The following is a 20,173-nucleotide window of genomic DNA, read 5'->3' as shown; positions in this document are numbered from 1 at the left end:
TATATATATATATATATATATATATATACATACATACATACATACATACATGCAGGGAAAAGACCCGTGCACAAAATTTCTTTAAAAAGCCAGGTGTGGTAGCCCACATCTTTGATCTATCACTTGTGAGGCAGAGGCAGGCTGGTTCTTTGAGCCCAGCCTGGTCTGCGTGGTGAATTTCAGGACAGCCAGAGCTAAGTAGAGACTCTGTCCCCCAAAAGAAAAATTGTCATGAGTCAGGGCCCATGCTTTGTTTTGCCTGCCAACCAAAGGCCACAGCACCTCTAAACAGCCACAGTGCTTATGGCAGAGGACAGGCCTCTTGGGCAGTTGAGCCCCAGATGACATGCTACCCACAGTGAGCTGGGACACAATCCCAAGCAACACAGCAGTGTACAGAGCCAGTCGTGGGCTGTGTGACAAAGGAACAGAAGCACAGAACATAATACTCCAGGCAAGCAGTGCATGAGCCAGTCACCTTTTATTGGACACCAGTTCTTATGAAGACTCAGCCACAGTTGGATTCATGGATGGGAGTGGGGCAGGCGGTTGTGTTCCGGGGTGCAGCGCCCTCCACAGTGACCCTTCTTCAGTGGTACTTGCGTCGCCGCTCATGTTCTAAAGTTAGGAAAAACAGTCTCCCACTATGTGTTCCAGTGAAAGCATAGGCGAGTGATGGCAACAGTTCACAATCAGCGAATCCTTAGGACCTGCCATCTGGCTAATTTTCTCCCACGTGAGATGCCTAAACTGGTTTCCTTAATAGCCCCCCAACTAGCAGTGTTGCCCAGGTCCAATGAGACTGGCAGGAGCTGGGGCTGTGAGAACAGCTGTGAAATCAACAGAGGCTGCTGCTCCCAGTCTCCCATCAGGTTTCACCAGCCCAGGCCTGAGACAGGAATAGCCGTGCTGTGCCAGACACTGGGTCATACTACTCAGCCCACTGCCTCCTTCTTCACATTGGCTGCCAGGAAGACACGCCAGTTTTCAGCATTGTATATTATGCTTCCCAAACACTAAACTTTAGCCTAATTCCATCTTATCTTTCCTGTGATTTTTTTCATAAGCTCCTCACTTAAAATGGTATCATACATGCCACATGACTGTAACTTCCCTTCAGGCTGAAGAAAGGGTAAGGAGCATCCCAAAGCTCCACTGCTGATTGTGGATTGCCACATCTAACAAAGCCAGCATCCTGGGTAGCAGGAAGCTGAGTCATGCCACAGCACTTACTGAGTTCCTTGTAAGAAAGGCAGTAGCTGAAAACCACGTAGGCTGCCAGCACCATGGTAATCCCCGAGATGCTGCCTTTCCGCACGTTGATGTACTTGTTGTAATACCGGTCAGAACCTGCAACAGAGGAGGCGCTTGCTGCCAATAATGCAGTGTACAGTGGGATCGCGGGGGCTCTCACAGCAACCCACCCTACATTTACTGATGATGGTGGACAGCACAAATGCCCTGTGGGGTTCTGTCCCCATGACCCAAGACTAGCCCCAGAGCTAAGGCCCATTTTAATAGGGCAGCTACACTTTCTTTGGCTTTAGCCTTATAAATTTGGCTCAGCTTGTTAATCTTTGCTCCCTACTTCACCCCCACCTCCAGCCTGGGGACCCTCTTATTCTAATTCTGCCCCAGATTCCAACCCCCAATAAGGGCTACTTCACCAGAGCCAGCTAGGTTGACTAATGAAGCCCTTCATGACAGCACTGAGTGCCTTAAATATAAGCAGCCAGGTGCATTCACCAGAGAGGGTATAAACATACTCTAGTTAGTGAAAAAGAATGAACAAGGTGAGATGGTCCACTGTGGGTAGAGGCAGAAGGATCACAAGTTCAAAGTTATCTTCAGTTACAAACTGAATTTGAGACCTGCTTACCCGAGACCCTGTCTCATAACAAACAAAAAAGGCACCTCAGAGGTAAAGCGGGGGGGGGGGGGGGGGGGGGGGGGGTCGTCTCTTGAGTTCAGACCAGCCTGCTCTACAAGTTTTATTGCAGTCACAGCTATATAGTGAGATCCAAACAACAACAAAACGGAATGTTTTGATAGGCATTATTAAAAGTTTAAAATTCCAAGGATTGCCCAGGAGGAGCTATAACCATAGGCCACATTAATTTCCTGGACAGCTGTAAATAGACATGGGGGTACAAGGTAGAATATTCTGAGGGCAGAACTGGAGGGAAAGCGTTAAGACCAAGCCACAGGAATGATAGCATGGGGTGGCCAGATTAGGAAAATACATCCCTTGAGGAGGCCAGAGGCCATGCATGACTCCACTGAAGATCTGGCCAGTCCTGTACTTACTATGTGCACAGGCCTCAAGGATGGGCCGTTTGAAATGTTTAGGAAGGCTTGAAGAAGGATGAGCATGGTACAGGCTGGTGACCACCATGATTCAAACTCATTTTCTTCTCAAAGAAGTCTTTGTTTTGTTTATTTATAATTTTTCTTTTTGAAACTAGAGTCTCATGTATCACAGCCAACAAATTTGGTAAAGGTGACAATGAACTCTAGATCCTCCTGCCTCCAGCTTCCTAGTGCTAGAAGTACAGGTGTGTGTAAACACATCTGGTTTTTCAGTTTCCTCCAAGACAGAGGCACTGATCCAAAGCAATAAATTTATTTTGAGCTGGGCATGGTGGCACCATTACTTGGGAGGCTGAGGTAGGTTCAAGGAAAGTTCAAGGCTAGTTCATGGCCTCAAAAGATGCAAAACATTTCCTGGGCTGAAACATCTCAGAGCTCACCTTTGTTGTTGTTTTTATGTGTATGCATGCAAATGGCGTGTGCATTTTCCCGTTCACAGATGTGAGAGAAAGTGTGTGGAGGCAGAGGTCGGCGTCAGGTAGTTATTGGTCTCCATGTTTTGAGACAGGTGGCTCACTGAACTTGGAGCTGACCAGTTAGCTAGACTAACTAGCAGCCAGTGAGCTCCTGGGAGGGATCCTCCTATCTCTGCCTCTCAGTGCTGGAACCACAGGCACACACTGCTTTTTTTGTTTGTTTTTTTGAGACGGGTTCTCTGTGTAACAGCCTTGGCTGTCCTGGAACTCACTCTGTAGCCAGGCTGGCCTCAAACTCACAGAGATCTGCCTGCCTCTGCCTCCGAGTGCTGGGATTAAAGGTGTGCGCCACTGCCGCCGGGCCACACAGAGCTTTTAACACGGGCACTGGGAACCAAAACTCACATCTTCATGCTTGCACAGCAACCCCATCACCCACTGAGCCGTTGCCCTTCCCACATAGTCAGCCTTTGTTTTATTTCGTTTAGAATTATCTCTGCGTAACAGCCCTGGCTGTCCTGGAACTCTCAGAGATCCAGGCGTGCTCCACCATTCCCAGCTTCACAGTCAGCCTTTGATGGGCTCACGCAAACACAGAAATTCAGGAATTAACCACCATCATCGTCCCCTCTACAAAACCAACAAATCTCAGGACAGAAAGGCCTTTATCAGCCAGACTACCTCACCGCAAAAAGAGACCGGAAGACAAGAGCACTGCTCTTGTCCTCACACCCCGAGACACTGACCTCTCTTAATGGCCCCCACTATGCCGTTGGGGGTGAAATTCCGCATCATTATCCAGCTTGGCAGCTCTCCAAGTTTAACCTCCATGAGCTTCTTATCCTTCAGTGGCACTGCAAGAAAAACAAAACAAAAACACTGACGAACCTTTCAGCCACACACACAGCACTCTTCCATGTACCATTTCAACTGTTCTTGCAGGTATATGAAGTACACAGATGCTGCCCATCAGTCATTTTCTGATTAAATATATCAACCAAAACCACTATTGTAGGCCTAAGCCTATGTGATAGAGCTGTTTAGTAAAAGCTTTAAACACCAAGGGCTGGAGAGATGGCTCAGCAGACAAGAACTCAGAGGACCTGGATTTAATTCCCAGCATCCACATGGCAGCTCCTAACAGTCTATAATCTGGTCCCCTCTGGCACCAAGCATGTTATGTGGTGTACAGACATGCACACAGGCAAAAATACCCATACACCTAAAAAGTAAGATTAAAAAAGAAAAAAGCTTTATAAACCGACAATATGTCTAATAGCTTACTGAGAATGACTGTAAAGAAGAGAGCTAAGGGCCACAAAAAAGAATAAAATGGAGGGGGTTGGTAGAGCACTTGCCTAGCAAGCTCAAGTGCCTGGGTTCGATCCTCAACTCCAAGGGGGAAAAAAAAGAATAAAGAATAAAATGGAGAGCAGCATAGAGCACTATAAAGCTAACATTTAAGTCAAGCATGGTGGCACACACCTGTAATCCCAGCTCTCAGGAGGTGTGGACACGATGATCAAGATATCAAAGTGTGAACTACAAACAAAACTGTCTCAAAAAAATAAAAATCACACTGGAGAGATGGCTCAGAGGTTAAAAGCACTGGCTGCTCTTCCAGAGGTCCTGAGTTCAATTCCCAGCAACCACATTGTGGCTTACAACCATCTGTAATGAGATCTGGTGCCCTCTTCTGGTGTGCAGGCAAACATGCAGGCAGAACACTGCATATATAATAAATAAATAAATTCCTAACATTTGCCTTCCTTTTTCATTTACTTTAAAGATTTATTTTTAATTATGTGTGTGTCAGGTATGTCCACATAAGTACAAGTGCCCCAAGAGGACAAATGGTTCAGATCGCAAGGAGCTGTAGTTACAGTGGTTTGTGAGGCACGTTATGTGGGTGCCGGGAACCAAACCCAGGTCCTCTAGACCTCTAGAAGAATAACAAGTGTTCTTAACCACCAAGCCAACCTCCCAGTTCTGCGTTCCCTTCAGTCGTCACACAGAGTTAATGATCACCCCACGGTGAGAGGAACCCATACACTGGAAGGAAGTGAATCAAATCTCACAACTTGTCTCCATGCTCTGGAAACCAATCTCAGGATAGGTCTGTCCAACTCCTGGGGATCTGTGCCTGAGAACATCCAAGGGTTTGGAGGAGAACCGACTCCCACAAATTGTTCTTTAACTTCCACATGCACGCTGTGGCATGAATATGCTTGCACACACAAAATATTGTTAACAAAAAATAATTTTGAAAAGCTGAGCATGGTGGTACATGACTTTTATCATCCCAGCACTCTGGAGACAGGCAGGTATATCTCTGTAAATTCAAGGCCAGCCTACATAGTAAGTTCTAGGACAGACAGGGCTTCATACAGAGACCCTGTCTCAAAAAAATAAATAAATAAAAATAAATAAAAATAAAAAGATTTATTTTAACGAAGTTGGAGAGATGGCTCAGTGGTTAAGAATACTGGCTGCTCTTCCAGAGGATCCAAGTTTAATTCCCAGCATTCACATGGCAGGTCACAACTGTCTGTAATTCCATTCCAGGGGCTCTGACACCATCAGACACACATGCAGGCAAAATAACAATGCACATAAAATAAAAATAAAATCATTTAAAACTTTTACAAAATATTTATTTTTATTATATGTACTTGAGTATTTTGCTTGCATGCATGTATGTACACCATATTCAAGCCTGGTATCCAAAGAGGTAAGAGGAAGGCATCAAATGCCCTGGAACTGGAGTTACAGATGAATATGAACCATGTGGGAGCTGGGAACCAAGCTCTGGTCCTCTGCAAGAGCAACAAGTGCTCTTAACCACTGAGACATCCTAGACAACACCCCCATTCCCAAATCTTATGTGCTACTAGTAACTGTTACTTCCCTCACTTAAAAAAAAAAATCAATACTTAGGAGGCATAAACTCCAATTCCTTTACCAGAGTAACAGTGAATAAGTCAGGTTATGTGAACTGATCTTATTCAAGTGCCCCAGAGGAAATCCAGATGTCCAGCTCACATCAACGGAGTCCTGCATTGTGGGCCAGCGATTTTGTTCCATTATCTTTGTTTCTTGAAACAAGGTCTCTATAGCCCTGGCTGTCCTAGAACTTGATATGCAAATCAGGCTGACCTTGAACTCAAGAGATCTGCCTGCCTTTGCCTCCAGAGAACTGGGATTAAAAGTATGTGCAGTAAGGCCAGCCTGGACTACAGAGCTAGTTCCAGGACAGCTAGGGCTGTTACACAGAGAAACTCTGTCTTGAACCTCCCTCCCTGCAAAAAAGTATGTGCAGTGGTTAAAACCCTGGAAAGCTGTTTTCTGATCTCTATAGTTTCCTTATGGCTCTTCTGTGCACGTACACACACACACACACACACACACACACACACACACACACACTCTCATGTGACACCATGCCCTGTCTATTAGGTTTTTTATTTTTTATTTTTTTTTAAAGACAGGGTCTTACAAGCTGGAATTAAACTTGCTGCTGTGTACCACGGATGTTGTTGGATACCCGATCCTGCCACCTTCCAAATGCTAGAATCACAGGTTTTATGTGGTGCTGGTGGTAGAACCCAGGACTTTGTGCATGCTAGCCAAGCACTTTACCAACAAAGCTATAACTCTATTACCCAGCCCCAAATATCTTTCTTGAACTAAATTATCTTTTGGTTTGAGACAGGGTATTTCTATGTAGTACTGAATGGCCTTAAACTTATGGCCATCCCCCTGCCTCACCTCTCCAAGTGCTAGAATGACAGTTGTGCATTACCACCTCCAGCTAACTAAGTGTACTAAACTTTTTAGTCCTTAGTCCAAAGGGCTCCTCACACTAATCATCTACTTATTAAATAAGATCGAAAACTTCAAGCCTGGTATGGTGGTACACTGCCTTTGATTCCAACACCCAGGAGGCAGAAGCAGGGAGATTTCTTTGAGTTCAAGGACAGCCGGGTCTACATAGTGAGTTCTAGGACAGCTAGGGCTATTTAGAGAGAACCTGTCTTAAAAAAAAAGAGGGGGGCGGGGAGCGCCAAATTTAAACTTTTTTTTTTTTTTTTTTTTTTTTTTTTTGAGAATGGTCTACTTATATAGCCCAGGCTGGCCTTAACTTGGGGAATCCTTCTTCAACCTCTTAAGCAGTCTCATCAATGCTCTTCACACTGTCTTCTGAAAACACTGTGTGCATTAATAATCTCCTGGCATTTTACAGATAGAATGGCTTCTAAAGCCCTGGGTGGTAGTCCCAGCACTTGGGAGGTAGAGGCAGGCAGGTCTCTGAAATTGAGGCCAACCTGGTCTACAGAGCGAGTTCCAAGATAGCTAGGACTACACAAAGAAACCCTGGTCTTGAAAAGCCAAAAACCAAACCAACCAAACAAACCTCAGCTTCTTCACACTCCATTTTTAGACACCCCACCCTTTCATCTTTGCAGGCTGAGATAAAGAATACAGGATCAAGCAGAGCACAGCGGCATAGGCCTGTCATCCTAGCACTCAGAAACAGAGGCTAACAACAGAGGCTGCAAGTTCAGGGCCAACCTGGGCTACGACGGAGAAACCCTGTCTCAAAGGGAGGGGAGGAGACAACCGTGAAATGGCTAGCTGACTATTGGAGTTTCATCCCAGGAAGGAGAAGCCACTCCTCAAAGTTGTCCTCTAGCCGGCTGCACACAAGCTCCAGCACTCCCTTGACCATACCTAGACACACACATCATACACATAATATGTAATTCCAGCAGTGCACAATGGTGTACGAGTGTAACGATTAACACGCGCGTGTTAAAGGAACGCTTGCTTGTCTGTCACATGGAAATCTTTGCGAATGAATCCCATTTACCAAGAGGCCCCGCCAACCGAGGTCTGAATCCCAACTAGGCTCTCAGGACTTGTGACCTTGAACAGGTCACTTCACCTCGGTAGGCGTGTTCAAATGAAGCGTGTGTCACATAATGTGTCCGGACCCATCCGAGGTAACTGCTGCTCCTGAACCTTAATCTGAACCTCAGCTCTGGGACGGACAGGCGCTGCCGTGCCTACAAGTTCAAGCGCCCCCGGATCTGCGTCGCAGGAGGAAAAAAAGCAGCAGCTTAGTCCTCAGCGGAGAGGCAAACACATGGTTCCCGACAGCGCAGGCAGGTGCAGGCCCGGAGAAGCCGCTGCAGGCTGCCTCGGCCTTCCACCGCCCGGCCCTGCGGTGCACAGCCGTAATCCGCCGCAGAGTGCACGGAGGCGGGCGCGCAACCGCAGACCCTCGGAGCAAGTGTCCAGCGCGCCTCAGGGGAGGCCGCGGTGAAGTCCCCGGGAGAAGGGCAAGTGTCCCCGCAGCCCCTCCTCACCCCACCGTGAGGATCCTAGATCCTGCGCCCAGCTCGGGCTGCTAACCCCGCGGCCAGGGAGGAGCCGACGACTCACCGACCGACGCCATCTTGCAGTCCCGGTGTCCGCAAAAACCCTGCTGGGCGCGCGGGCTGCTGGGAAGGGAGTAAGCCCCGGTGCGGGCGCGGGGAGCGGAGGCTCGCCGGAAGTAGGTCGTCCTTAGGTGGAGCGTGGAACTCGAGGGTGCCTTGAAGGGGAGGGCAGCTCCTTCAGAGGAAAGTCCCCGCGGACCCTGCCTTTTGGGACCAGACGGAAGAAAAGAACAAAAGGGAAGAGGGACGTTCTGGTTTTTTGTCCTCTGCCTTTGGATCTGAGAAATGAGAAAGAGAGAGAGGGGGGTTAGAGATGTGCCCCAATCCTGAGTGCTCCAGGCTCTGGTTTCATTCCATGCTGTAAAGAAAAAAAAGAAAAGCAGAGAAGTCTTGAAGGCAGGAACATTTCGTGCCCTCCCCAATTCCTTTGACCCGCTATTCACTGGGGCTCTGACCCCAGACTCCTCTGGAGTTCCACTCAAGATGCTTACGTGGTTTCCATGATGATTGCAAAGACTGACCTTCTAAAGCTCATAAAGGTAGTTTATCTGACCAACAGAAGAAAGTTCAGGCTCAAGCTGTGTTCGGGCCAAGGTCAGGCTACCATATGGCTACAGGCAATTATCTTACCACTAATTCCCAACTTTGGGCATTCTCTTTTCCAACCTTGGATACAGCAAAACTGTATGAAATGACAGAGTCAGTCTGGTATGTGTTCTAGGTTGGCTTCGAACTTTCCTCCAGCCTCAGCATCTCAAGTGTCGGAATTACAGGTGTGCACTACCTATATAAACTGACATGACTGCTCCATGGCATGATTAAGGTGAAGGGGTTTTTGTTGTTTTGTTTTGATGTGTATGGGTATTGCCTGCATGTATGTCTGTATACCACATGCATGCAGGGCCCACTGAGGTCAAAAGAGGGCACTGGATCCCCTGGAGCTGGAGTTGTGAGCTCTTATGTGGGTCGTGGGAATCATACCTGGGTCCTCTGGAAGAGTAACAAGTGCTTTTAACTTTTAGCCATCTTCCCAGCTCCCATAGGGGGAAGGTTTTTATTGTAGACGCGCGCGCGTGCGAGAGAGAAAACAGCCATCTGGTAGAGTCCAGAGTGGAGAGAGAAATAGACTGAACATGGCCAACAAACTGGATATGGCCAGGGCTATTTGTGTGAGAGAGGAGGGGATAGAGAATAGAGAAACCAGTGAAGCCAGGCTGTGGAGGTGCACTCCTTTAATTTACTCGGGAGGCAGAGGTGGATCTCTGAGTTTGAGGCCAGCATGATCTACAGAGTGAGGACATCCGGGAATACACAGAGAAACCCCGTTTCAAAAAGAGAGGCAGGGGCAAAAACAGAACATAGAACATATGGAGAATAGTAGGGTTATAAGGAGAATGAATAGCTGGGGAAAGAGAAACCAGGGAGATGCCAGGATGTTACCGCATGGACTTTGAAATGGGTAACAAGTACTTGTAATACTGAGGGAGCCTGGAGGCCAGCATGTACTTTGATATGTTGATAGACACCCTAGGTAGCAATATGTCTCTTTTGCCAGAGTGAGGGGAATTGATTCATTTTGGCAGAGGGAAACTGGCTTCACACGTTCCTCAGGAATGCTGGCTTATGTAACTGCCAGAAATCCTGTATCGTCCAAGTTGAGCTCATTTCTGGATATTTGGACTGGCTTTTGGAGTTTAGTGGCAAAGCATTAGGGAAAAAGAACTGTTCCAGAAAAAAGGGACTGCAGTAAGCAAAATTTACTGGGAGTTGTTAGGAGAGCAGGAGGCTGTTCCTACTGAGACAAGGGGTCAGCAGACTTCAGACACGCCTGCACAGCTGGAAGTGGAGGACGAAGATGCGATTGGTATGTTCCAGCAGCAGACAGGTGTCCACTCTTTTCAGTGTGGACTAAACCTGCTACTTTACTCCACAATTTTGTTACACATCAAGAATGCATTCCTAATTAGAAAGCCGCAATTTGGTTCCACCACATCCTACTACAGTCTAGTTTTCTTTATTCTTTTACTTCTCTGTCCCCATTTCTTCTTTTTTAAACCGAACAGCCACTGTTCTGTTTTGGCTGACATCACATGGAGATGGTCTGGGGGAAAGCACTGGTTCTGTGAAAATATCCCCCTTCTCCATTAGTGGCATGCTCATTCAGCTCTTGACTTCATATTCCAGTAAGTTATTTTGCTCTCATTGTTGTAATGAAAGAATCCAACACCATAAAATCCTTGCATACCTTGTTTGACCGGAGAATTTTAATGTTTTTATCATTGTAAAACCAAGGACAATTTTATTACTTTTTTGTACATAGTTGTTACATGTAGGGAAATCTCTTGGTTTGTTTATTTTTCAAGACAGGATTTCTCTGTGTAGTTTTGGTGCCTATCCTAGATCTTGCTCTGTAGACAAGGCTGGCCTCGAACTCACAGTGATCCGAATACTGGGATTAAAGGTGTGTGCCACTGCCGCCCAGCCAGGATAAATTACTCTTGAACAAAATGATCCTAGATAGTTTTTCCGTCGAGTCAAGCATCTTATTTAAATAAACTTGTTTAAAATGAAAAAAATAAATAAAACTTCAAAGCAATGTCCCAGGCCTAGGTGCATTTTAAAAAACATTTATTTAGTGTAGGGGTGAGGCATGTATGTGGCACAGCATGTGAGAGCAGAGACACCGTTTGGGTTATCAGTTTTTCCCTTTTGCCATGTTGGTCCCGGGGATAGAATTCAGGTCGTCTGATTTGGTGGCAAGCGCTCTTACTGCTGAACCATCTCCTTAACCCTGAGGCCATAGGATTCAAATGCACCATGAAATTCCCTTTCTTTTTTTTTTTAAATATTTATTCGCCAGGCGGTGGTGGCGCACGCCTTTAATTCCAGCACTCCGGAAGCAGAGGCAGGCAGATCTTTGTGAGTTCAAGACCAGCCTGGTCTACAGAGCGAGATCTAGGACAGGCACAAAGCTACACAGAGAAACCCTGTCTCAAAAAATAAAACAAAACAAAACAAAACAAAAATTTATTTTATTATGTATAGTGTTCTGTCTGCATGTGTCCCTGCAGGCCAGAAGAGGGCACCAGATCTCATTACAGATGGTTGTGAGCCACCATGTGGTTGCTGGAAATTGAACTCAGGTCCTCTGGAAGAACAGTCAGTGCTCTTAACTGCTGAGCCATCTCTCCAGTCCCACCCCTGATTTTCTTTTCAAAACAGGGCTTCTCTGTGTAGCCTGGCTATCCTAGAACTCCCTTTGTAGACCAGGCTGGCCTCAAACCCAAGAGATCTGCCTGCCTCTGCCTCTGGAGTGCTGGGACTGAAAGCATGTGCCACAATGAAAAAAAAAATTTTTTTTTTGAGACAGGATTTCTCTGTGTAACCTTGGCTGTCCTGGAACTCCTTCCCTCTATAGACCAGGCTGGCCTTGAACTCACAGAGATCCACCTGCTTCTCCCCACCGCTATCCTCCAATGCTGGAATTAAATGTGTGCACCACCACCACCCAGCCCATGAAATTATTTTTTTTTGTTAAGATTTATTTATTTATTATGTATACAGTGTTATGCCTGCAGGGATACATGCAGGCCAGAAGAGGGCCCCAGATCTCATTACAGATGGTTATGAGCCACCATATGTTTGCTGGGAATTGAACTCAGGAAGAACAGCTAGTGCTTTTAACATCTCTCCAGCGCCCCATGAAATTGTTTATTAAGAAGAATTTATTAAGAGCATGTATTAAGGTTCAAATCAAGCCAGGCATGGTGGAACATGCCTTTAATCCTAGCACTTGGAAGAAAGAGGTAGGAGAATCTCCGTGAGTTCTAGGCCAGCCAGGTCTACATAGTATATTCCAGGACAGCCAGAGCTACATAATGAGACTGTCTCAAAAAACAAACAGAAATGGTTCAAATCAGACCTAATCTGTCTTATGTGAGAGGCCTAGGGAAATCTGTCTATGAGTGACTGAAATGTTCCAAATGACAAAGAACGTAGTTTCTGGATAAAGAAACAACTGAACAACCAAAACACAAGTCATGCTGGGCACAGTGGCGTACACCTTTAATCTCATCACTCAGGAGGCAGATGTGGAGGCAGGTTGATCTACAAGTTTGAGGCCAGCCTGGTCTACATAGCTACTTCCAGGTCAGCCAAGGCTGCACAGTGAGACCTTTTCCTCAGAAACAGCAGCAATAGCAAACCCACCACATGAGTCACGCAGAGACATGTGAAAGCTAGGAGACTATAGTTCGGTGGATTCTCTGGTGTCGGACAAGGTGTGAACTCTGTCTAAATCTTTCACCACACTGAAGACATCTATAAGGTTTTTCCCCGGTGTGAGTTCTCTGGTGTTTAATGAGGGTTGCACTCTGACTGAAGCTTTTCCCACAGACGAAACACACATAGGGCTTCTCTCCCGTGTGGATCCTCTGGTGCTTGAAGAGGTCTGAGCGCTGTTTGAAGCTCTTCTCGCAGTCCTCACATTTATACGGTCTCTCCCCTTTGTGTAGTCTCTGATGTTTAGGAAGGCTGGAAATATGAAAGATCTCCCCACATTCCTCACATTTGTAGTACTTCTCACTGGCATGGGTTCTCTGATGCCGACTGAGATGTGAGCTCTGCCTGAAGCACTCCCCACATTCTGGGCATGCGTACGGCTTCTCCCCGGTGTGTGTCAGCCGGTGTTTAACAAGGGCGGTACTCTGGCTGAAGCTTTTCCCACATGTGTGGCACTGATAGGGCTTCTCGCCTGTGTGGGTCCGCTGGTGTTTAAAAAGGTCTGAGCGCTGTCTGAACCTCTTCTCACAGCTGTCACATTTATAGGGTTTGTCTTCACGGAGCCCCAAACTACTGTCCACAGGGTCGTGAGGTTTCACGGCACGGCATTTCCCATGGAAGCCTTGTTTGTGGTCGTTCCCATATTCACCATTGGTACTGAGCCTCTCTGCTGTCTGGCTGTGCTGACCAAGGCCAAAGCTGGCACTGTTGCCCAGTTCACTACTTTTAGAAACTCCTTCTTCCTTGGGCACACCAGTGAGATGTGAGATGGTGGTGCGTCCTTGCTCCTCAGCAGCACTCTGGAGTTGCAGCGCTACAGTGTCTTTTGGCAGCTTTTCTTCCCAGTCCTCGAGGGTGTCACCACCCTTAGTAAATCGTGGGTCCTTTCCTTGGGACACGTCTTGTGTCCATGCCTGTGGCTCTGCTTCCTTTAGAGTTTCTTGCTTTGGAATCCAGTCTGTGCTCGAAGCGCTGGTTTCCAAGCCTGCACCATGAAAACATAAGCTACTGTTATCTCACCTCTGGGTTCCAGTTAAAGAGAGATGCTGGTAGAGGAAGCACCTCTAACCTGTGTCTAAGTGTTCCTCCCAAACGCCTCCGGTGAAACCGAATGAACCCATCGGGGCCATGCACTTGGCTTCTGTATTTTTTTCTACAGCCACCAAACTATTCTTCCCTGGTCCCACTGCATTGCTACAGATCTCATACTAAGAGAGGTGAAATGGAAAGGATGACAGGACAGGCTGGATCACCTTTATCCCATGAATGTGGGATGGATTAATATGAGAAAGTCTCTCCATGGTACGCCATAATGGACATAGGGTGGTAGCTCCAAAGTCTGAAGGCAAGGTCTCAGTGGGAGGTCAATCCAGGATTGGTTAGAGTCTATAAATTGTCCTCTGGCCTCTACACATACACCCATACTATGTGCATGTTCACTCTCACAAACACATATACGTGGGGAGGGGCCCATGAGATCCCACCTCCAGCTGAGGAACTACTGCTACTTAATCACTGCTGGGGGAGCCAAGGTGAATTTTCTTCAAGGATGTAGCCATTGTTAAGTTGACCATGCTCCAGCAAATAAACCCATACTCATGCACATGTAAACCCTTATTAAAACAAACACCACAAACTTGAATGGAGGGGCATGTTGAGAAGAAGGTTTCCAGAGGGAGAGGGAAGAGGTAAGAGAGGAATGGACGAGAACATGCTGGGAAAAAGAAGGGTTCCAGAGGGAGGTGGATAGGAACAGGGGCATTCTGGGAGGAAGGATTCCAGAGGGAGTGGGAAAGGATAAGAAAGGAATGGGGGTTGATTCTGATCAAAGTCCATTCATACATATAATAAAATATACATATCAAAGAACAGGTAAAAAATGATTAAAGGCCAGGTGTAGTGGCACACATTCTTAATTCCAGCACTCGGAAGGCCAAGGCAGGCAGATCTCTGTGAGTTCAACTAACCTAGTCTATATAGTGAGTTCCAGGCTAGCCAGAGTTACATAGTGAGATTCTGTCTCAAAAACCCAACAACAACAAAATATTAAAAACAAACACATGCACACAAAATAAAATACAGACAGACTTTGCGTAGGTCACAAAAGAAATCCTAAGGTTCTTAACCATGTTTGTGAAAGGCAAACTAGCCCACAGATCATGGAGAACTCAGCTGTTAATCCTGGTTGGCAAAAACTGTCAACCTGACAGCCCACGGAAGGGAAGCCTCAGCTGAGGAACTGTGTAGATCAGATTGGGGTTCTCTGTGGGGGACTACCTTGACTGTGGAAGGAAGCTACTTGATGGGGCTGGCGGGACACTCAGTGGATAAAAGCACCTATAGCAGGCCTGACAGCTTAAGTTTGAGGATCCTCCTCAGTAGACACATGGTGGAAGGAGAAAACCTGCTCCCACAAGTTGTCTTCTGATCCACGCATGCACGCAAGCACGCACACACGCACGCACGCACCCATGCATATCACATAAGTAAAAGATTTAAAAGAAAACCTGTTGTTTAAAAAAAAAAGGAGTGCTAGCTGAGGCTAAGCCCGTCCGCAAACAACATCTTTCACAGTTTCTACTGTTCTTCATTGGCTGTGAAATGAGTTCCTTAGTCAGAAGTAATGCTGTGGGGACTAGCAAGAGGGCCTGCTGCCCGGTTCCTGCCTTGACTTGTCTCAGTGATGGACTGTGACCTGGCCTTGAAAGCCAAATAAACCCTCTCCTCCCTTAAGCTGTGTTTGGTCACAGCAACTGGAGGGAAACCACACAAACTACAACTCATCGGAAAACAGCGCGTACCAGGCAGAACGATGCTCCCAGGCTCCTTTGTGCTCTCTCTGCAGAAACCCTTCCGAGCTGCAGCCAGCTGCTCCCACTCTTCCCAGGTCAGAGATTCGGCCACATCCTTGAACGTCACGAAACCCTAGAACAGCACAAGATCTCCATTCAGTCCTTGTTGTCACTGCAGACATTTCCACCAGTCTAAGGCGAAGCCAGTCTCCAGAGAGCTGGTGTGAGTCAAGTGACAACCGCAGATGCTGAGTGACTGGGTACCAAAGGGACCTGTTACCGATAATCTTCACTGTCAGCCTGACTGGATTTAGAATCGCCCCAAACTAAGCTTCTAGGCTTACCTGTGTGAGCATTTCCGGACAGGTCTGACTGTGGGGAGAAGATCAACCCCTTAAGAGGTTGATGCACTGGACTGAGTGAAGAGAGAGAAGGCGGCAAGGGGAGCACCAGCATTCACCTCCTTCTGACTGCTAACTGTGGAGCTAGGTGACCAGCCACACCCTCTGCCACACCTTCCCGACTTCACAGACTGTAGCTCTTCTTAAACCTTGACCCCAAAATAAGCCCTGCCCCAGGTTGCTCTTGTCACAGCACTGAGAAGAGTTACCATTCTCAGTAGAAGGCCACATTCTCCTACCATCTTGAAAAGACTTCCTGCGGATCATCTGTGACAATTCGGGAAAGGCACAAGCAACATATTTGAGTTCTATCACTGTGACTTATCAAAAGGGAAACATGGCCTGGCATGCATCAAGTTGAGCTTAGGCCCCAGCACCACAGAAGCCAGGTGTGCCAGCAAACACCTGTAATCCCAGAACTCAGTAGGTGGAGACAGGAGGATAATTTTAGGGTCATCCTCTTCCCTCTATAGAGGGAGTTGTTCTAGGCCAGCCTTGGCTACATGAGATCATGTCTCAATTTGCAGGGTGGGGAGAGAAAGAGTAGAGAAGAGGCATCCTAGGTGGAGGATGCTGATGCAGGGGAGTGTACCTGGGAGCTCTAGCTCCCTGACCCTTTTCTGCATCCCTGCTCTGTTTCCTCACTGCCAGGAAGTGAACATGCCAGCATACCCTTCTGCTATGGTGTTCTGCCATGCCCCAAGCCCAGAAACAATGAATTCAGCCGACCATGGACTCTTAACTTCTAAACCACTGAATCCCAGTGAATCTTGTGTTCCTTAAGTTGTCTTAGGTATCTATCACGGTGATGAACTGACTAAACACACTATGTACACATGTACATGACTAACACGTGTATGCTTATATAGGCTTAGTTCCCTGTATCGAAAATGCCTGTGAGCAAAACTGTTCACAATGTCAGAATATCTCAGTTCAGCCAGGGATGAAATTAGCGCTCCAGCATTTTCCTAGTCTGAGCTCTCCAAATCTGAAGTGCTTGAGTGTCTGTCCCCCACAACTAAAATGTCCATAGTGCTAAGGTGAAAAAACTGCCTCTGAAACGGCTAAATTATGAAACGACATTTTGGGGGGAGGACCTGGAAAATGTTTCAATATTAACTTCTTAGGGGCTGGGTTACCTTTTCAGGATGGATCAGAAGGTAAAAGTGCCTCCTGCTCTTCCAGGAAGACTTAACCTGAGTTCAGTTTCCAGCACCCACACTTGGGCAGCTCACAACAGCCCGTGACTCCAGCTCCTGGATTCCGATGCCCTTTTATGTGCTCCTTAGGCACTCACACACACATGGCACACGTTCACACAAACACACAGTCACATGAACAAAAAATGCAAAAGAAAATGACTTTTCACACTGACAGTGATTGTGGATTGTATCTCAAATGGCACAGGCAAGCTTAGTTTCCATGAGCTAGGCATTGAACTTTGGAGGTGGGGTAAAGTGGATCTCTGTGAGTTCAAGGCCAGTCTGGTTTATATCATGAGTTCAAGTCAGTTAGGGCTACATAGTTAAGACTCTGCCTTTAAAAAAATCAAAATATATTTCAAAACCAGTAATAAATGTCAGGAGTATTACTCTAGTTTTCCAAGGTGTCCTCTCACAGACTTAACACATTCCGATATATGAACCTATAGGAGCCATTCACATTCAAATTACCACTGTGTGTGTGCACACACATGTGACTGAAGATGTCCGGAAGATGGCATTAGATCCCCTGGAACTAGTTACAGGTGATGGTGAGCCACCCTATGTGGGTGCTGGGAACTGAACTCATCCTCTGGAAGAGCCCTACACGATCTTAAACGCTAAACCATCTCCCTGGCGCCACCCAGAGACCCCCCGCGTCTCACCTGGGGTGGAGCCCGGTCCAGTGCTCCTTGTAGAGTCCGCGCCAAGGCCGCAGCCTCCTCCCCGCTCTCGGGGCAGTGGTCCCGCACGCAGGCTTGGAGCTCCTGCGGCAGGATGGTGAGGAACTGCTCCAGCACCAGCAGCTCCAGGATCTGCTCTTTGGAGCGCAGCTCCGGCCTCAGCCACCGCCGACAGAGCTCCCAGAGTCGGCTCAGCGCCTCCTCCGGGCCGGCCACTTCCTGGTAGCGCAACTGCCTGAACTGTTTTCGCGAAGTTTCGGGGTTCTGCCAATCTCCGGATCCGGAGGACCTCTGACTCCCAGGTGAGTCCTCCTCCACTTTCACCGTGCAAAGCCCGGCACTCGCAGCCATCAGTCTCTGGACCGTCCAGCTCGAACTTGTTGTTTTTTTTTTTAGAAGGGAAAAACGGGGCCCCGAAGAGGCCACTACAGACACCACATACCCGTGATCACGGCTTTTAGTTCTCTCTTTAGCTGGTGACAGAAAAACAAACCCAGGCCGGAAATGCGTCATTGTCCCACGCGCTGGGGCGAGGCCTTGCCTTTCCAAGGTCTCTCTAAGCACCCTGGAGGACTAAGATGCACCTTGGTGGTTCGCCTTCCATATTGCACTGGAGCTGCCCAAGGCCACGTCCTTAAACAAACAAACAAACAAATAAATAAAAAGGGGCGGGGTGGTGGTGATGGCGGCAGCGGAGCGAGGAGGTGGTGGTACACGCCTTTAGCACTCGGAGGCAGAGACAGGCAGATCTATGAGTTTGAGGCCAGCCTGGTCTACAGAGAGAGCTCCAGGACAGCCAGGGCTACACAGAGAAACCCCGTCTCAACAAAAGAAAACAAAACGAAACAAAACAAAACGAAAAAACAAAACAAAACACAAAGAAACAAACAAAAATTAAAAAGTAAAACCGGGGGAGGGCTACACAGAGAAATCCTGTCTATAAATAAATAAATAAATAAGTAAACAAACAAACAAATAAAGGGGGCGGGAGAGATGGTTCAGGGGTTAAGGGCACTAGATGCTCTTATTGAGTATCTGGGTTCAATTCTCGGCTCCCATAACATGGCGTAGAGACATAATAGTTGCTGCCGGGCAATAGTGGCAGATGCCTTTAATCCCAGAACTCCAGAGGCAGAGGCAGGCGGATCTTTGTGAGTTCGAGGCCAGCTTGGTCTACATAGTGAGTTACAGGACAGCCAGAGCTACACAGTGAGACCCTATCTCACTATGGGGAGGAGCGCGCGCGCGAAGGGGTTGTGGGACGGGGGATGTGGGCAACATATCTCTAATTCACATTGTGTACAGTGCACACAGAGGCCAGAAGAGGGCATCAAATACCCTAAAACTAGAGTTACTGAAGGTTGTTAGCCATCAAAGTTTTGGGAACCCAGATCATCTGGCGAGAGCAGCAAATGTTCCTAACCATTGAACCATCTCTCTGGCGCCTGTAATTTTTATTTCACTCCCCAGCTCCTTGGTGCTGGAGATGGAACTCAGGGATTTCAGAATGACAATCTCACCACCCCTAAGAAACGCCCTCTCTGCCGCCCTACAGCGCTGTGGTCTATTCTCTAACTGGGTTTTCAACTATTTGCAGAGGTCGCAGTTCCACAGTGGTCCGTTTCAGTGTGCCCCTAAGGAGTGACAACAGGAACTTTGCCTGTCCGCGAAGGACTTGGGAAGTGATCAAAACACAATAGGAGAGGGATAAACTATCAAAGATGGAGATTTATGGTTTAGGGTAACAGGATTTAAACAAAACTCCCCTTTTTTGAAATGTGGTTTCTCCCCAGCCGGCAGGCTGCCAGGCTACTGGAGTAATCTTACCTTTGCTACATCTGTTGTTATTATTATTACTTTTTTTTAAAGGCCTGTCAAGTGCAGTCGTGAGAAGAGAGCAAGTGTGAACAATCAATTGAGAGAATCCCCTGCCTTCGGAATAGATCCCCTGTTGCCTTTTAATATTAAAAAAATTAATTTCCCTAATGCCTGAGCTGGGGGGTGGGGCGTACACAGCGACTTTGACTTCCATAACATTTGGGTATCTCGAACCCAGGGATCGAACTCATGTCATCAGGCCTGGCAGTAAGATAAATATCAGAGAGCCGTCCAGTCCACCGGGTGCAGTATCTTAATAAGCCCCGGAGACCGAGGTGAGCCGCAGCCATATTGGCTAGACTGTGTTGCTCGCGAGTGGCTTCCTGGGAGATGTAGTCCTATGCGTCTCTGGCTCTCGACACTGAGGCAGTAAAGAATGTCTTGGGTATGTTTGGGAAAGTGGCGAGGGCAGTGATAGAATCCGAAGGGTTGTGAGCTGGCAACAAGGTGCAGACCAACTTAAATTCCTCAGTGTGGGGAAGCTGTTCTCGACCAATCAGACGCGAGAGAGTGGGGGCCCGCCCCTAAGACCCGCCCTCTAGCCTTACTAGCAGAGGCGGGGCGAGGCGCAAACTATGGTTTTTTGGGTGGGAAATAGATACTAGAGCTCTTTTCCTCAGGTCCCTAGTAACAGCTTGCCTGCGGCTCGCTGATTGGTCAGCTCTGCAAGGGGGCGGGTCCAGAAGTAGCTCCTCCCTCCCGCTGCGCT

General features: G+C 47.5%; 2 protein-coding genes across 2 annotated transcripts; both read right to left on the bottom strand.

Annotated features, from left to right (window-relative positions):
* Positions 1-462: 462 nt before the first annotated feature.
* Atp5mf (ATP synthase membrane subunit f) lies at positions 463-10,821 on the bottom strand. Its single transcript, XM_006982671.4, has 4 exons — positions 8,232-10,821; positions 3,533-3,640; positions 1,234-1,350; positions 463-618 (listed from the first exon to the last, which is right to left on the bottom strand). Exons 1-4 carry the CDS (start codon positions 8,242-8,244, stop codon positions 590-592), a joined length of 267 nt encoding a protein of 88 aa, XP_006982733.1. The 5' UTR covers positions 8,245-10,821; the 3' UTR covers positions 463-589.
* A 1,447-nt stretch (positions 10,822-12,268) lies between these two features.
* On the bottom strand, positions 12,269-20,165 carry Znf394 (zinc finger protein 394). Its single transcript, XM_006982672.4, has 4 exons — positions 20,104-20,165; positions 17,569-18,219; positions 15,310-15,433; positions 12,269-13,493 (listed from the first exon to the last, which is right to left on the bottom strand). Exons 2-4 carry the CDS (start codon positions 18,097-18,099, stop codon positions 12,466-12,468), a joined length of 1,683 nt encoding a protein of 560 aa, XP_006982734.4. The 5' UTR covers positions 18,100-18,219; positions 20,104-20,165; the 3' UTR covers positions 12,269-12,465.
* Between the last annotated feature and the right edge of the window lie 8 nt (positions 20,166-20,173).

The sequence above is a fragment of the Peromyscus maniculatus genome, chromosome 23 (genome assembly GCF_049852395.1).
Source record: "Peromyscus maniculatus bairdii isolate BWxNUB_F1_BW_parent chromosome 23, HU_Pman_BW_mat_3.1, whole genome shotgun sequence".
Taxonomy (NCBI): Eukaryota; Metazoa; Chordata; class Mammalia; order Rodentia; family Cricetidae; genus Peromyscus; species Peromyscus maniculatus.
The sequence above is the reverse complement of the archived record's forward strand: the minus strand, read 5'-3'. Positions and strand labels throughout refer to the sequence as shown.

What these genes read in the sequence shown, in the direction of transcription:
- Atp5mf (XM_006982671.4), bottom strand. An exon ending in AGTGGGGGCCATTAAGAGAG is followed by an intron (nt 1,351 to 3,532) that starts GTCAGTGTCTCG and finishes CCTCTGTTGCAG; the next exon opens with GTTCTGACCGGTATTACAAC. An exon ending in CCTTTCTTACAAGGAACTCA is followed by an intron (nt 619 to 1,233) that starts GTAAGTGCTGTG and finishes TCCTAACTTTAG; the next exon opens with AACATGAGCGGCGACGCAAG.
- Znf394 (XM_006982672.4), bottom strand. Translation starts at nt 18,099, where the DNA reads ATGACGCATTTCCGGCCTGGGTTTGTTTTTCTGTCACCAGCTAAAGAG. An exon ending in TGGACCGGGCTCCACCCCAG is followed by an intron (nt 15,434 to 17,568) that starts GTGAGACGCGGG and finishes GTGCTGTTCTAG; the next exon opens with GGTTTCGTGACGTTCAAGGA. An exon ending in TGGGAGCATCGTTCTGCCTG is followed by an intron (nt 13,494 to 15,309) that starts GTACGCGCTGTT and finishes TTCATGGTGCAG; the next exon opens with GCTTGGAAACCAGCGCTTCG.